The 18,434-nt window shown below is 37.8% G+C and overlaps 1 protein-coding gene across 2 annotated transcripts in view; it reads left to right on the forward strand.

Moving 5' to 3' along the window:
* The window catches only part of ASXL2 (ASXL transcriptional regulator 2), a 124,564-nt gene that overhangs the window by 94,780 nt on the left and 11,350 nt on the right, over positions 1 to 18,434 (forward strand). For both annotated transcript variants that reach the window (XM_020913823.2, XM_070450710.1), the window contains 6 exons: positions 1,511 to 1,640; positions 2,737 to 2,883; positions 4,901 to 5,064; positions 10,061 to 10,157; positions 14,153 to 14,258; positions 16,805 to 17,516. In XM_020913823.2, coding sequence (XP_020769482.1) covers positions 1,511 to 1,640; positions 2,737 to 2,883; positions 4,901 to 5,064; positions 10,061 to 10,157; positions 14,153 to 14,258; positions 16,805 to 17,516 — 1,356 coding nt within the window. The remainder of the gene's footprint in view (positions 1 to 1,510; positions 1,641 to 2,736; positions 2,884 to 4,900; positions 5,065 to 10,060; positions 10,158 to 14,152; positions 14,259 to 16,804; positions 17,517 to 18,434) is intronic.

Raw genomic sequence — 18,434 nt, forward strand, 5'->3', positions numbered from 1 at the left:
TTAGATTGTTGATATGTAAAATAAGGTTTTGCCTCCTGTGTATGTTTTTATATTATTAAGTGAGAAAACTTACTTCAGTATAAGTTATCCTTTACCACAGTGAAGTTTTTTTTAATTGTTTGTTTTTTAAATTTTAAAATAAAATTAGGAACAGGGTTTGTATACTACTGAGGGAGGGGGAAACTGCAGTTCTTAAAACAGAAGCTGTAAGTTATTTCCTTTTTTATCTTATATCTGAATTTATGTGATCATAGCAGAAATAGATAAGATCAAGTAGCTCTATTAAATTTCGGATTAACCTAGAATGACCTACATACCTCGAATAGAAAGAAAGAAATACTAGTGGCTGCTACACAGGAAGCTTGCAAACATTTTGTATTCTGATTGCAAAGAATGAGAGATAAGCTGTCATCAGTGATCAGACAAAACTGACATTATGTTTCTGCCTCACCTATTATAAATGTTATAGGTGAAAAGTAAGCCAGATACCAGAGACTCTGAGTATTCTTTTCTCCACTGACAGTATAGATCAAGGAAATCAAGTGTTGCCACTGTGCCTATATGGCATAGCCAGAACTGCATGTGAGTGTGAAGTAGGAGAAAACCTTATTGTGAAGAAAGAATCGGAAACAAGTAGGCAGTTGGTTTTTCCACACTTTTCTACATGATGGTCTTGAAACTTAAAGCTTAAATTGACATTTTACTGAGGTCATAGATATTCAGCCTTTTCCTATGTAGTTTTAGTTTCCTTGTCTTTTTTTTTTTTGTTTTTTAAGCTCTTGAAGTAAACAGTTGCCTTTATGTATCTTCATGATTAAAACCTGGGAAGCTCTTTATTTTTCTGTTCTTTCTAGTTTAGTATATTCTATAAACTAAGAAAATTATAGAAATTAAAATATTTTGAAGTAACCAGAAGGAACCACACTTCTTATTAATAGAACCAGTGTTTTCTAATCTTCCCTCCCTTCAGTTTACCACATTGCTATAAATTGCTTTAAATCACTGAGATTCATTTGATCATTGGGCCAAATCTTACTGCTCAGACACAAGACCAAATTCAAGTAGTCATTTACTACTTTTTGTTTAACTGCAGCACCTCGAAGCATACATAAGGGAAATATTTATATTTCTAGATAAAGTTGATACAAATGAGAACTGTTCTTGGTTCAGGGCTTAGAATTCTGTTTTCAGAATGATCAAAAGTATCTAATTCTCTGCCACTACAAGTTTGAGAAATCCATGGCTTATTGGTGATTTTTAAGTTCTAAAAAATGTTAATGACAGTTTCTCAGATTTATATACAGGAGAACATTGGTAAAAGAAAAAAAAAATCAAATTTTAAGGCTCATTTAGGCCTGTGTTTAATTAGTTTTAATTGAGATTTTTGTTTACTTGGATAGATTTCACAGAAATTGTATAGTCAGCATGGTCCTCACCACTTAAAATGTCATTTATTATTTGTTATTACTAAAAACTGATTTGTTTCTTACAGTCAGTTTTCTCTTGCTAGGCACTAAAACAGCAACAACAGAAGAAACAGCAGCAGCAGCAATGCAGGCCAAGCATGTCCATCTCCTCCAACCAGCACCTGTCTCTGAAGACTGTCAAAGCATCCAGTGATCCTGTACCTGCCAAACCTGGTAGGCAGACCGAGTGTCTTTTCAGCGAAAGTTTCTTTTCCAGTATTTTTGTATACCAAACTCATATAGTCTGTTATTTATTTGTAAATTATTGTATTTATTTACATAATCCTTATACTGCCATATCCTCAGTATAAATCCTTCTAGGGTAAATGGGGAAATTTATGCAGAGTAATCATACAGTTATTTTAAAGTACATCATTGGGATTTGCATGTTAGAATAGGATCAGTGACTCATTTCCAGAATGTCTAACAATAATATTTGGAAGCCTCCAATTAGTAAAGCTGATGTTTCCAAGTTGCTCAAGCTGAACTCTTCACAAGTTCTCTCCTTGAAAAATACAAATCTTTCCTAAGAGTACATAATACCTTTGAGTTTCCATTGGACATATCCACGGGCCTTTGGATTTTCTGTTATTGTTGCTTATTTTCTTTTGAATTTAAACTGGTTGAGGTATAGGCTTTTTTATTACACAGTTCAGTTTAATGCCAACTTATTTATGGGTTTGCCAGATTTAAACCATGTCTTGTAGAACTTTACATTTTTGTTAGAAAGGAAATATACTACTAGAAGCAAATAATGTGCTGGGAGGAAGAAAGGGATTTTATTCACTTTTGACTCCTAATTCGCAGACTCAGAACACATTTGCAGGGTCACATTGCCTCAAACATAACTCATTTTGGTTTGTTGTTCAGTTGTTTAGTCACATCTGACTGTTTTCAACCCCATGGACTGACTGGAGCATGCCAGGCTTCCCTGTCCTTCACCATCTCCTGGAGCTTGCTCAAGCTCATATCCATTGAGTCAGTGATGCCATCCAATCATCTCATCCTCTTTCATCCCCTTCTCCTCCTGCCTTCAATCTTTCCCAGCATCAGGGTCTTTTCTAAGTCGGTTCTTTGTATCAGGTGGCCACAGTATTGGAGCTTTAGCTTCAGCATAAGTGTGTCTAATAAATATTTAGGATTGATTTCCTTTAGGATTGACTGGTTTGATTTCCTTGATAACCTTTTGGTTAGCATTGTATGATTTAATTGTTCTTTTGATTGATTAGTTTCTATCTGTAACTTCAGGGTTATATATTTTTTCCCCTAGCAATATGGGAAGGAAAGCAATCTGATGGACAGTCAAGCAGCCCTCAGAACTCAAACTCTAGCTTTTCTTCTTCTTCGGTTAAAGTGGAAAATCATTTGCTGGGCCTGGGGAAGAAGTCATTCCAGAGGGCTGACAGGCTCCACACAAGTAAGTTACTTTACTTTACTCAGTTCTCAGACATTAAATTGTCAACTCTGTGTTTGAAAATCATTACCTGCCAGGCTTAATTGCTGCTTCCTGTTCACCTTTGAGCTCTTATCTATTTTCATGTTCTTCCTTTCCTGCGTATCAAACTTCATTTCAGAATAAGATCTGTTATCAGCCTTTTTGTGGTTTATTTTTCTTTCTGACAAGGGGTTTCTTTATCCAGCATTATTTATATTTTATCTCTGTATACATGGAAGGGCTTATAATTGAACATGGCAAACTGAACCACTTTTCCTGTTCCAAGTCCCACTAAAGCAAAAATATGGAAAAACGAAAGATGAAACCCTTAAGAGTAAAGAAAACAAGAAGATAACAGATGGACAGGCAACATCACCAAATTTTGAAAGATAAAAACTGGATAGAGTTTTTCACAGAGCTGAGGAGCAGGTGCCAGTAGGAAGCAAGCCAGCTGAGCCTGTAGAACTCCAGAAGGGTTGAAGAATTGGAGATACCTTGTCTTAGAGAAGATGAAGCATAGGGTTGGAAAGAAGAATCTTCTTTAAAAGTTAATAAGAAACAGTTTTGATGCCTTTGCTTAGCAGGATACAAGAGGTTTATTTTGAGGTGAAATTAAACCTTACAGACTTTAAATTTAGAGACACCACACGTAACAGATGAGGAGGCAGTGTACTGGAATCAGGGATGTGAAGTAAAACACAAATACTGAATAGTGATCCTCCTGCTTATAGGTGTCCAGAATGTTAGCAGTGGGGCATGTTTCTATCTCTGTCACTTTGTTCCTCCTCCCCACCTAAGCATCAGCAGGAGATGGGGGGATTGGTACTTAAAGAAATTGAATAGCCTTAAAAAAAAAAAAAAAACTGCGCCAGCAAATTTATTGATTGCCAGATAAAAGAGATCATCTGGAATCTACTTCTGTGCAGTTCACTGGTCTACAAGATACACCCCAGCACCAGAATTTTCAGTCAGTCTTCTAGGATTTGTTACTAGGGATCACCTTTGAAAAAAAACCTCCATCATGAGAGAATCTGAAATATAGACTCACAAAAGTAGAGATAAATCAGGAAGGAGAAAACGTTAAACAAATAACTTTAAAAGCTATGATATTCACAGAAAGACATAAAAATGATGTCGCATCCATGAAAGAACAGAATAATACTGGTTTAAAAATCAGAAAATAAAAGAGTTCCAGGATATTAGATACTATGGGAGCAGAGATAAAAAATTCTAGTAGAAGTACTAAAAGTTAGAGATTGAAAAATTTCCTAGAACATAGGTCAAAGGAGAGATTGAAAAAGAGAAGGTAAAGTAGGAACATGAGTCTAGCCTGTCCAATGTCTTAAATAGTGGAAATGTCAGAAAGAAAGGCCAGAAATTGAAAGGGGGGTAATAATGCAAGAATACAAGAAAAATAATGTGAGAAAATTCTGTAGAATTGAAAGCCACAGATTCCATTTATGTTTTAAACTGTGTTCTCAACTCCATCAGTGTCTAGAAAGACTGAAACCTTCCTATTGTGAACAGACTTCCTGTAACTGCTAAGCTGTTCATTGGTAACATTTTTAGCTGATACAGAGAAAATTGATGAAAATAATTATGGGAAGAGAAAAAGAGCCTCGATGTAATTATAGAGATATTTGAATTTTCCACTTTTTAGTCATTCTGTGTATGTGTTAAATTTATTATAAACTACCTCAATCCCATTGGGGAAATGATCAAATCTCAAACATAAAATGCATTTTTTAGTATGGCAAAACATTCACTTTTACAGACTTTATTCCAGTTTTGCAGGGTAAGTAACATTTTTTTTAATCTTTTATGAATGAACAAAACTTGCTTTGTTTATTTCTAAGAACCTTAAGCGTTACCGTCTTCATAGTGTGATATCTTAAAGTAATGACAGCCATGGCTTTTTTGCACTGCAGAGCAAGGTATAGTTTAGAAAGAAACAGGAATGTGAAGAAGGCGCAGGTGATTCTTCTCCACGTTTTTACAGGGCAAATGAAGAGGACTAAATGTGCTGAAATTGATGTTGAGACGCCAGACTCCATTCTGGTTAATACAAACCTACGAGCGCTAATCAACAAACACACCTTTTCAGTCCTTCCTGGAGACTGCCAACAGCGACTGCTTTTACTACTTCCAGAGGTGGATCGACAGGTGCGTTCTTTCAAGCATATCAGCAGTTTTCTAACCCTTCTGGGGCTTCCTTCAGCCATCGCCTTTAGAACTTCTTAAGATTTTTAAAATGGTTTTTGTGTGTACATGTAAAGAAGTGGTATCAAAGGTATTAATACACAAAATATTATTTTTTGTAAGTGTTCTTAATGGGTTGGCCCTGTAAGGCTTATAAAGAAAAAGAACCTCTTATCAGAAATGTCAGAAATTTGGAATAAAATTTGTCTGGCATTCATATTAGGATGCAGACATCCACAGAGTATAATTCAGAAGGAAGGATTGACATTACATGGGGTGTTTCAATGGATCTTTTGATTAGATCAAGAATGTTATTTTCATTTTTTGTTAAACTTTTTAAAAACACTTTTTGCTTTAACAATAAACTTATGATGTCAGCAAATTTGGAAAACCCAGCAATGGCCACAGGACTGGAAAATGTCAGTTTTCCATTATAATTCCAAAGAAGGGCAGTGCTAAAGAATGTTCAAACTATCAGACATTTGTGCTCACTTCCCATGCTAGTAAGGCAATGCTCAAAATCCTTCAAGCTAGGCTTTAGACTTGGATCAAGAATTTCCAGATGTACAAAGTAAGTTGCCAGCATTCATTGGATCATAGAGAAAGCAAGGGAATTCCAGAAAAACATATACTTCAGTTTCATTGTCTACGTGAACACCTTTGACTATGTGGATCACAACAGACTGGAAAATTCTTAAAGAGAGAAACACCAGACTATCTTACCTGTCTCCTGAGAAACCCATATGTGGGTCAAGAAGCACAGAACCTTACATGGAACAACAGACTGGTTCCAAATTGGGAGTAGAGTACAACAAGGCTGTATATTGTCTCCCTGTTTATTTAATTTATATGCAGAGTAAATCTTGAGAATTGCCGGGCTGGATGAGTTACAAGCTGGAATCAGAATTGCCGGGAGAAATACCAACAACCTCCTGTGCAGATAATACCAATGGCAGAAAGCGAAGAGGAACTAAAGAGCCTCTTGATGAGGGTGAAAGAGGAGGTTGAAAAAGCTTGCCTAAAACTCAGCATTAAACAAACTTAAAATCATGGCATCTGGTCTCATCACTTCATGGCAAATAGAAGGCGAAAAAATGGAAGCAATGGCAGATATTCTCTTCTTGGGCTCGAGAGTTACTGCGGATAGTGACTGCAGCCATGAAATTAGAAGACGTTTGCTTCTTGAAAGGAAAGCTATGACAAACCTAGACAGCATATTAAAAAGCCAAGACATCACTTTGCCAACAAAGGTCCGTCTAGTCAAAAGCTGTGGTTTTCCAGTAGGCGTGTACGGGTGTGAGAGTTGGACCCTAAAGAAGGCTGACCACTAAAGAATTGATGCTTTCAAACTGTGGTGCTGGCGAAGACTCTTTGAGAGTTCCTTGGACAGCAGGGAGATCAAACCAGATATCCTAAAGGAAATCAACCCTGAATATTCATTGGAAGGATTGATGCTGAAGCCGAAGCTCCAATACTTTGGCCACCTAATGCGAAGAACTGACTCATTGAAAAAGACCCTGATGCTGGCAAAGGTTGAAGGCAAAAGAAGAAGAGGGTGGCAGAGGATGAGGTGTTTGGATAGAATCAGTGATTCAGTGGACATGAACTTGGGCAAACTCCAAGACATAGTGAGGGTCAGGGAGGCCTGGTGTGCTGCAGTCCATTGGTTCACAAAGAGTTGGACACGACTTAGTGATTGGACAACAACAAAATCCAAAATAGGTTGTAGTCCTTAATAAAACTAAGTGGTACCTAGCAGAAACACTAAAGGTTTGGAAGAATCTTGGCAGGGACCAGAGAAATTTAAGTTGGTCAGGAATAAGGCATAGGTCCGAAACTTTCATCGAGGAAGGAGGAGTGACTAGCAAGTCATTCTCCCTTTTGATCTGTTTCCTCTTCTGCAAAAGATTCATTATGATTTTGTAAGGTTTTTTCAATTCTGTGGTCTCTTTAAAAGATCAATTATTTCCAAGTATGTACTATGTTCGAAGCGATCTGTTAGGCATTCCACTTTTTTCTAATCATTTAAAAACAGGATGAGAGAGATTTGTTTTACCTGTATTATAGTAAAAGAACTAGATATGTCCTCTAGTTTGTAGTAAGAGATTATAAGTAAGCTATACAGATCATTATAGCTATTTGACTATAAAGTCAAAACTAGATCTTTCTCATTCTGAAAATCATCTTTCTACTAGACTATATTGATACCAGTTTTTATATTGCTATGAATTAGCACGTGTGAAAGGTCAGATTCCATTTCTGGGGAGTCAGATAAGTCAGTGTAACACAAGCAGTAGGGACAAAGAAGTAATATGGATCCTTCCCAGCTGTTGCTCTCCCTACCTTAACATCTCTTGGAGAAATTACAGCTTTTGGGATCCCCAGTTCTTGGTTAGAACAAGTAAGGAGACTGAAGTTTTGGGAGAGTTTTTAAAGAACTTCTCTTCTTGCCTTGTATTGTTCTCATCATTTTTAAAGACTCAAGTTTGTTAGGTTGGGGCTAATAACACAAGACCTAATAGAGGGTCTATCTGTAGAACTTTATTGTGGGTTCCTCCGAACTGTCTTTTGACTAATGGTCCTTGTCCTCTGTTATCGAGGGTCCTGCTATGTTCAGTTTTGGAATTAAAAGGCACCTTAGAACTTATCAGCTTTCTGTTGAGTGCAGTCCTGTTGTGTATTCTTAATAGAAGGCTATTTGACTGTCGTTTTCAGTTACTGTGGTGGGAGGGCATGGTAATCTGAGAATAGGGAGTATGGAATTTATTAATGAAATTATTAGTGAATGTATTAGTGATTCTCCTTCATTGTCAGATGAAATTTGGAGTTTATCCAAAATTCTGGTTATTGTTAGCATGAAACATTGGAAACCTTATTTCAGTGTATGTAGTACCCAACAATGTAGAGTAGGAAAGCATTATTTCAGCCAGAGGAAAGACTAAGGAAGGAGTGTGGATTAAAACACCTCTCTTCCGATACATTTGAAGGTCTGTCTATGGAACAGGTAAACTTTGTTTCTCCAGGAAACAAATTTGGAGTTAAAATAACCTTTTAAAAAAATAGAAGTATTAAACTGTAGAATGGACTCACTTGTTTTGGAGTAACTTGCTCAACACTGGACTATTCAAGGAGATGTTGAGTGACCTGTTCTCATAGGAAAGTCAGTTACTCCTCTGCCAAATCTATAGAATACAAAGCAGCAGTCAGCAAACTTTTTAGCATGCAGGTCATTTTCAGCCCACTGCCTCTTTTTTTTTTTTTTTTTTTTTCTTTTTGCCTCTTTTTGTAAATAAAGTTTTATTGGTACTCAGCTGCTTCAGTTAGTTTCTGCATATTATCTATAGCTACAACAGAGTTGAGCTGTTGCAACAGAGGTCATATGACCTGTCTGTCTTTTAACAGAAAAAGTTTCTGCTCTAGAGCCAGAGGAATATCATCCTGACCCAGATAAATTTAGAAAGTAAAGTGAGTTGAGTTCCTTAATCCCTAAGATGTCCCAATAGTTACCTAAATTTTTTTCAAAACTTTGTGACTTTAAACTTAAAATTAGTCTGTTAATCCATCAAGAATATTTTTTATATTGCTCTGAAATTGTGGTTCAGTTTTATTTTCTACTGACTAGATGGCCAGCTGTTCCAGCACTACATGTTTATATAACCATCCTTTTTCTCTCAATTTGAATTACCATCTCTGTTATATATTCTACTAATTTACATGCAGTATGTATTTATAGGCACTCTTCTCTTTCACTCATTTCTTTGTTCACTCTAATGCTAGTAATAAGTGTTTTGATTGCAGTGAGTTTGTGTGGTATGTTTAGTAATGAGAAAGGCAGTTCCCCTCTCAGTTTTCCATATAAATTTTAAAATCATTTTATTAATGAAGAATCTGGTAGGGATTCTGGTAGGAATCTAAATGTTACCTCTGAGAAAATGGCGGTTGACAAAATCGCAAATGTAAAGAAGAATCTTAAAACCTTTTGGCATGACATCACAGATCCAAGTCAGTAGACAAATACCTTCAAATTATGTGGCTGTTTTACTGTGTATAACATGCAAAAGATTCTCACAAGATAAAGATAAGGAGGCTTATTGAATAATGAGCAAATGATAGGAATTGGCATTTCACTAGATGGCAAATCTAAGTAGTCAATAAATAACCAGAAAGATAGACAAAACTAGTAGTCAGGATACAGGAAATTTTTATCATTTCAAACTCATTAATAGAAGTTAAATAGTGTGTTAATATCTCTTGTTCACAAGATAAGGAGTATGCTCATATATTTCTAGTAGAAATGTGAATTGTTTTAGCCTTTTAGAAAATAATCTAACAGTCTTTAGATATATACACACACAGATATTTATTTGCTTTCAAAACCTGTCCCATAGATAAAAAGAACTAGTATATTCATCTTTATTGGAATGCTTATTGCAGGTTGTTGATTATGGGAAAACACTGGAAGCAAAGTGTATGTTTATGATTAGGAAATTGGTACATGAATTGAGGGACATTCATACAATGAAATAATCTGAAGCTATTATAGTGGAGCTAAAACTATGCCAGTTGACTTTGAATTTTGTGAGAAATTGACTTTGTACTATATGAGAAAAATAAGTCTCAGAGTAGTGTGTGTAATTTGTCACAGTTTTGGAAAACAATGAACTTTTTAGAAAAATCCTCTTATATATGTATTTATTTGCAGAAGATTCTTTAAGTATAATTAATCAATAGGGAATAGAATTGAAAGAAGAAGAGATAAACAGGAAAGAAATTTTTTAGAAAGAAAACAATATTACATTATAAAATAGAAGTATCCATAATCAGCATGGTGTGATTTAGTGTTGTTTCTGTAAAATTTAATGTACACACATTCTTTTCTGAAAAAGACAGGCACATCAAATTCCACATGTTAACATTCGGTTTTCTTCCTGAGCTTTCTGTGGCTTATTCTTTGACCCAGGTTGGTCCAGATGGTCTGATGAAGTTAAATGGCTCAGCGCTTAATAATGAATTCTTCACTTCAGCAGCCCAAGGCTGGAAGGAAAGACTTTCAGAAGGTAAGTGTTCAACTTTATGTGCCTCCTAGAATGTGTATGCATGGGGGGGGTGGGGGGGCATGTTGGCAGCTCTGAGCCTCAGTGGGTATTTGCCCAGTTCTGGAAGGCAAAGGACAGAACGTTTCATAGAGAAGAACTAGTTATTCTATGTGAAATACATTGCTAGACTTTTATCTAGAGTATGTAACCAAATTTGGCTCCAGATGGAGTTCAGCAAGATGTTTCTTCAAGGGTTTAAAGTTACCTGGGTAACTGAAAATATACAGATTTTTAGGCCCTGTTTCTAAAGATTCTGTTGCATTATTTCTAGCTTCATGCCTGGCAGTTGAAATTTTAATAAACAGAATATAGAATGAGTTATTTCATGGTGTTATGAATCATGGTTTGGTAAACAGTGAGATAACTTCTTTCTCACTGCCCCATATCAATGAAACTAACAGTAAAAAGAATTACTAAGAGCTTTTAAAAAATCTACTTTATTGAGAAATGTTTTACGTACTATAAAATTAACCCATTCGAGGTGTACAGTTCAGTGGCAGCTAGAATGCTTTAGTAAATACAATTACCAAGAATTCCTAACTGTGGTCACTGGTTTGCCATGTTTCTAATTCTGATCTAACAGTTTTACAGAGGGTAGATTATAAAGCATAAAAAGAGTAATTGACTGTTTTTGCATAGCATGTAATTATCAGTCACTATTAGCAGTTCTTAAGCCTGACTGCTCATTATACTCACTTGTGGTATTTTTTTTTATACTGACATCTGAGCCTCACTCTGAATGATTTTTGTTTTGCCTGAGCTTCAATGGGATTTTTTTGTTTGATTTTTTTCTCCAAGTGATTCTAATGTTCAGCCTTTATTAAAGCCACTTTTTAAAAAAATTTTTTTATTTGGTTTTGGGGTATAGCTGATAAACAAACAATGTTGTATTAGTTTCAGCTGAACAGTGAAGAGACTCAGCCATATATATACATGTATCCAATCTCCCCCAAACTCCCCTCTCATACAGTCTGCCACATAACATTGAGTTCCATATGCTATACAATAGGTCCTTGTTGGTTATCCATTTTAAATATAGCAGTGTACATAACCTTCCCAAAGTCCCTAACTGACCCTTCCCCCTCAGCAATCATAAGCTGGTTCTCAAATCCCTAACTGTTCCCCCCCCCCCCCCCCAATCATAAGCTGGTTCTCAAAGTTTGTGAATCTGTTTCTCTTTTATAAGTTCATTTGTATCATCTCTTTTTGGATTCCATATATAACATGTAACTGTCGAGTTTTCCCAGCACCATTTGTTGAAGAGGCTGTCTTTCCAACATTGTGGAATCTTGCTTTCTGTGTCATAGATGAATTGACCATAGGTGCATGAGCTTTGGAAAAGGAAGTGGCAGCCCACTCCAGTATTCTTGCCTGGAGAATCCCATGGACACAGGAGCCTGACAGGCTACAGTCTATGGGGTCGCAAGAGTCGGACATGACTGAGCAACTAAGAATAGTACAGCATGGGCTTATTTCTGGGTTTTCTATCCTGTTCTGTTGATCTGTGTTTCTATTTTTGTGCCAGTACCATACTGTTTTGATGATTGTAGTTTTGTAGTCTGGTATTATTTTTATTTCAAATACTGTGTTTGTCACTGTGTCAATACACATAGAATACAAAGTAACACTTGAAAATTATGGGAGTTTGTGCCAAGGAATAGCTTGTGAAAACAAGTGTGAGAAGCTTTAAAATAAATACAGTTATAAGGGGAGCACTGGGAATGTTATTCATTGCTCACTTTTTGTCAGATCACTGATGGAGCTAATTGACCAGCTAATTAATATCTTTATTTTTCCTTATAGTTGTTATAGAAGTGATCACTATAACTGTGTAGAAGGGATCACTTACTGATTACTTTTGACCTTTCTCTTAAAAGATTTCCATGAGCAGAGACCCCATTTTTCTGAAAGAGTCAAAATCACTTGAGCACTTTAAAACATATCTATTACCAGTACTTTTTTTTTAAGAATGATTTAGATTTATGTTCCCTACTCCCCAACTTTTTAAAGTAGATATTATCAACAGTGCTACCTCTATTATTACATTACTTTTTTTTAATATGATCAGTCACTGCTATACCTATACATGCTATCATATTTTATGAGCAGCAAAAATTTTGAACACTGTACACATGTGAACAGAGTTCAGTACTGTTTATCCCTCTTTTTATTAAGCCCAGTAGACACAACCAAAAAGCAGAAACTGTGGGTGGATTCTGATGGCTAAATCCCTCTACTCCCACTCATATGCCCAAGACTGTGATAATATTAGATGTCCTCTAACACGTTTCCTTCCCCTCTTCTTATACTTCTAAGACCTAAGAGGTCTTATACTTCAAGTCTACTCTTTCCACTTATTCTTTGATGTCCTGGGTATTAGATAATCAACGGGAAACAGCCTGTCTCGGGCACAGGTTTTAAGATGGCCTACCAAGCCATGAAATTAAAAGACGCTTACTCCTTGGAAAGTTATGACCAACCTAGACAACATATTAAAAAGCAGAGACATTATTTTGCCAACAAAGGTCCGTCTAGTCAAGGCTGTGGTTTTTCCATTGGTCATGTATGCATGTGAAAGTTGGACTGTGAAGAAAGCTGAGCACCGAAGAACTGATGCTTTTGAACTGTGGTGTTGGAGAAGACTCTTGAGAGTCCCTTGGACTGCAAGGAGATCCAACCAGTCCATCCTAAAGGAAGTCAGTCCTGGGTGTTCATTGGAAGGACTGATGCTGAAGCTGAAACTCCAGTACTTTGACCACCTGATGCAAAGAGTTGACTCATTGGAAAAGACCGTGATGCTGGGAGGGATTGGGGGCAGTAGGAGAAAGGGACGACAGAGAATGAGATGGTTGGATGGCATCACCGACTCAATGGACATGAGTTTGAGTAAACCCCAGGAGTTGGTGATGGACAGGGAGGCCTGGCATGCTGTGATTCATGGGGTCACAAAGAGTTGGACACGACTGAGCAACTGGACTGAACTGAACTGAACCAAGCACATTCATTGTTCTCTACTGATGGACTGGGAAGGCTTGAGGTATGGTTGGTAGTATGTGAAAATAAATGGCATATTCAGAGCAGCTGAGTCTTTGGCATATTATGTCTTGTTGCTAGGGCACTAGACTCATATACTTTCTGGAGCAATTAGAAAACTGACACCTCCAAAAATAGCTCCCTACCTTTACACTGGAACCTCAGAATGTCTTTAAGCAGGGCCATAGCTGTTCATTATGCTGTTAAAGCTGCTGCTGCTGCTGCTAAGTCACTTCAGTCGTGTCCAACTCTGTGCAACCCCATAGACGGCAGCCCACCAGGCCCCCCATCCCTGGGATTCTCCAGGCAAGAACACTGGAGTGGGTTGCCATTGCCTTCTCTGGCTGTTAAAGCTAAAAGGCCTAAAATACAAGTTGTCTCAGAGAAAGTGAAAGCAAAAGTCACTCAATCATGTCCAACTCTTTGCCACCCATGGATTACACAGTCCATGGAATTCTCCAGGCCAGAATACTGGAGTGGGTAGCCTTTCCCTTCTCGAGGGGATCTTCCCAACCCAGGGATCAAACCCAGGTCTCCCACATTAAATAAAACTTAAATAATAAAATGTCCAATGTCATTATTTATTGAAAGCATATGACTTTTTTTCCAGTGGGAAAAAAAAGTTTATAAAGAATCTATAGGGAATATTTGGAGCTGGAAGGGAGTGATACAAGGAAAGCCCAGAGAAAAGCCCACTTAAACTCAACAGAGTACTGGATACTACATGGAGTGGTATGCAAATGTGTATGTTTCAACTTATGGCACTTAGGTAGTTCTCCCCTACAGTGAAGAATTTGGGGAAATTTCTGTTACTTTCACATGATAGTATTACTCCTTCATGACTCTTATCATGATTTACCAGTAGTGGAAAGCTGCAAATAACATTTTCCTATTGAACATCTCTTTTTTTTGGTACATTGTAGGTGAGTTTACACCGGAGATGCAGGTGAGAATTCGACAAGAGATTGAGAAGGAGAAAAAAGTAGAGCCGTGGAAAGAACAATTCTTTGAAAGCTACTATGGTCAGAGGTAATATCAAGAGATTTTGTAAACCAAATGTTAATTCCTATACATATGTCATGTGTTACTCCATCTTACTACCTTCCCAGAAAATCTAGTCTGCAATTTTCCTCAATTTTTTTTTACCAAGAAAATTTTTTTCTTCTTATAATTCTTAGGTACACAGAATTGGATTTCTTATAATCTTGTGCTCTTAACACATTGCCATTATAGATGGTATGGTTTCTTAAAAAAAAGAAAAGATTTTATTTTCTTGAATTAGAATCCTTTCTTTGGATAGATTGGCTTTTTTTCCAGTAACTTTTTAATATATAAGAATATAGAAGTTCTATACTTTTTTTTTTTTTACTGTAGGCAGTTATCCCACAATAGGATAACTTATCCAGAATCACTAAGGAATCCTATAATACATACCATAATATTAACAGGTGATTAAACAGCCTTTCTTCTCTAAAAGACACTCTGGGAGATACACATAGCTGAATCATGTTTATGATTCAGCTATGAATCACATAGCTGATATAGACCCTTTTCTTAAGGCACTGTAGTCTGAGTCTTATTTTTTGCCTCACAGAATCTTAATGGGAGGAATTCCCTAGCAGTCCAGTGGTTAGCAGTCAGCACTTTTACTGCATTGGCACAGGTTCAAGCCCTGGTTGGGGAACTAAGATCCCACAAGCCATGAAGCATCCCGTGCCCCGTCCCCCCCCCCCCCCCCCCCCTACCCACACCCAGAAAAAAAAACTTAATGGGGACATTTAATAGACGACAGTGGAGCAGTATTGTTTGAAACAGAATTGAAGACTCATGCCCAGAGTCTTACTGTCTGTCAGTTTCTCTTTCTTCCTTATGTATACCTAATGGCAACCTTTAAGGGTACGCTATAATCATAGCTTGAAAACAAATGGCTCTTTTCCTTACCTCCATGTCCTTATCCCCTTTGTGGTCATTTCAGAAGTGATTCTTAATAAAATGAAGAGCCCAGTACACTGGTTTTTTTACCTTCTCTGTGTGATCTTCGAGCTGTTCTACAGAAATCAAAGTGAATACATTTAGACCATGTTCATAGGTGGCAGTTATTCTGTAAATATTGTTCATTCCCTCCTTACTAGGTAGATAAAGAGTTACAGCCATTTTTGGGTCTTTCTGTTTTTAGCTGTTACTTTCTGCCAGCTTTTTGGGAAGGACTACATTTGATTACTGTACAAATTTGTCCTTAGCCATTCCATCTCAGGGGTACAGGACTGATTATTTGAAGTCACCAAAGAGGACTGTCTCATTTCTACTTGTACAGTATTCTGAGACATTAGGGGAAATCTGTAGTAAACCCTCCAAGGTAGTCTAGCTGTTAGCCAGGAAGTCCTACTTGGCCTTCATCCCCAAGATAGCTCAGAGATGCTTAATCTCAAAATTTTAGAGCTATACCAAGTAAAATTTAAATAGGCTTTCCAAAAATTCGGTTTTCATTTTCAACCTGTAGAGATTAGTCAGCTCTCCTACTCTCTCCTCTGGGGTTTCCTTAGATTTCTTGGGCCAGCCTTTCTACGGGTACTTCGAACAAAGCTGTTCAGTTCAGTCGCTCAGTCATGTCTGACTCTCTGCAGCCCCATGGACCGCAGCACACCAGGCTTCCCTGTACATCACCAACTCCTGGAGCTTACTCAAACTCATGTCCATTGAGTTGGTGATGCCATCCAACCATCTCATCCTCTGTCATCCCCTTCTCCTCCTGCCTTCAATCTTTCCCAAAATCAAGGGCTTTACCAGAGAGTCAGTTCTTCGCATTAGGTGGCCAAAGTATTGGAGCTTCAGCATCAGCATATTCAGCTTCAGCATATTCCATTGAATATTCAGGATTGATTTCTTTTAGGATGGACTGGTTTGATCTCCTTGCTGTCCGACAAGCTGATTATAGTCCGGACCCACAGTCCTGAGGGACATGGGTCTTTGGCTACTTTCACTTCTTTGTGGGAAGTCTGTGGTGCATGCCTCTAGACAATGTAGCTCCTTTGTAAGCAGAAGTAATAATTAACATTGAGGTTTTATTATATCCTAGATACACTGTTCTAAATACTTTACATGCTTTAGTTACTCATCCTAGCAACACTGTGAAGTGATTAGCCTCAATGTACTATTAAAGAAATGAGGTAAAAAAAAAAAGAAATGAGGTGGTTGGATAGCCTGACCGATTCAATGAACATGAATTTGAACAAACTCTGGGAGATAGTGAAGAACAGAGAAGCCTGGCATGCTGCAGTCCATGGGGTTGCAAAGAGTCGAACATGACTTAGGGACTGAACAACAACACTGTTAAAGAAACTGAGGCAGAGAGTCTAGTCACTTACTTAATATCACATGATAATAGGTATCAGAATCAGGACTTGAATCTAGGTGCTCTAGCTTTCACTAATACTAATAATAGTGATGATAATATATAAAGACTACCTGTTAAGTATCACAGGTTCTTCCAGATATTGCCATATACATTATCTCATAATATATTCAATAACATAGGCGATGTCTCAACTACAGTATTTTTTTCTTCCATCTTTTAGTTCTGGCCTGAGTCTTGAAGACTCCAAGAAATTGACAGCTTCACCCAATGATCCCAAAGTAAAGAAAACCCCAGCTGAGCAACCAAAATCTACACTTCCTTCAGAGGCCTCGCCTGTCAGTGTAGTCCCAGTAATTCCCCAGTTAGAATCTAAGGAAGAAGTACTGCAGATGCCATCACCAGTCAGAAAAGAAGAACATGAAAGCCAAGATAAGACGCAGCCACACTCCACAGAGCCCCGTCTTTCCCCAGCTACCAATACAGACGAGCTTAGCAGCATTCCTCCCATCAAGTGCCCGAAGGATGAGGCTCTTGTGGAGCAAAAGCCAGTTGCCTCTGCTGGACAGGAATCTGAGAAAGAGAATCATCTCACTGCACCTTCAAATTGTAATAAAAATGAAAGCCAGGAAGCTTTAGTTACAGCCCTGAGCAAACCCAAGAGTCCTGGGGTAGAAACAACAGTAATGAAGCCCACAGTAGAAGCAGGTCCACAGGAGACAACTATGAAAGAGCCTCCATCAGCTCTGGCTGATCACAGCCCAGAAAGCCTCAAGAGGAAATCTTCTCTCACCCAAGAAGAGGCCCCGACAAGCTGGGAGAAAAGGCCGCGTGTCACTGAGCACCGCCAGCACCAGCAGCCATTTCAAGTCTCCCCACAGCCCTTTCTCAGTAGAGGGGACAGGTTCCAGGTGCGGAGAGTGCCACCTCTCAAGGTAAGAGAGCAGGAAGAATTGAAGAGGAGAGATGGTCTGAACAAGTTTTTGGTTTTGCCTACTAAATTTCAAATGTTTGTGATGTTTCTTAATGTGGAAGCAGTGGTATGTATTTGATATGCATGTAACCATGGTCGTATATGAGTAAAATTATTCAAGAAACAGGCGTTTAGAAGTAGATCCTTACAGATCTTTATTGGGATTTGAATAGTTATTCAAATATCTTAAGAATCTAATGTAATCCACTTCCACCCACCCTCCCTGCTGGCTACTCCTGTATTTTAAGACAATTATGGAAAGTATTCTGTAAGTATAATAGTAAACAGGAGGAGGTCATTGATGTAAGAGATCATGTATCTTTGTATCAAGAGCCATGATGTTTAAGTGTACCTTGACCCTTTTATTGCTGCCATAACTGATTTGATGTTTTGAGTGTTTTCAGACCTAACCATGCATTCAGAATCTCCTCACAAGGTTTTTAGAAATGCATTTTTTCTCTGGGAGTTCTAATTTTTAATTTTAGGGATAGGACTTAGGGCACATATATATTTTTAAAGCTCTACAAATAAGTATAATGCCAGCAGACAGTGAGGATGACTTTGGTTCACAGTGTACACAATATGTACGTACTCCCTCTTGGGTGGGTGGGGTGGGTTACACATTGTCTTTCTTCTTGTGCTATCCAGTGGCCTCTGTAATTTGAGATAATTCAGCCTGTATGCTTAGCTGTACATTTGTGAGTCTGTAAAAGAGAACAAGAAATTTCCCCTGGACCTCGTAGTAAAGCCAAGAAATAAAAGACAGGCTTCCCAGGTGGCTCACTGGTAAAGAATCCTCCTGCCAATGCAGGAGACACAGGTTTGATCCCGGGATTGGGAAGACCCCCCCGGAGAAGAAAATGGCAACCCACTGCAGTAT

Source organism: Odocoileus virginianus, chromosome 2 (genome assembly GCF_023699985.2).
Source record: "Odocoileus virginianus isolate 20LAN1187 ecotype Illinois chromosome 2, Ovbor_1.2, whole genome shotgun sequence".
NCBI lineage: Eukaryota > Metazoa > Chordata > Mammalia > Artiodactyla > Cervidae > Odocoileus > Odocoileus virginianus.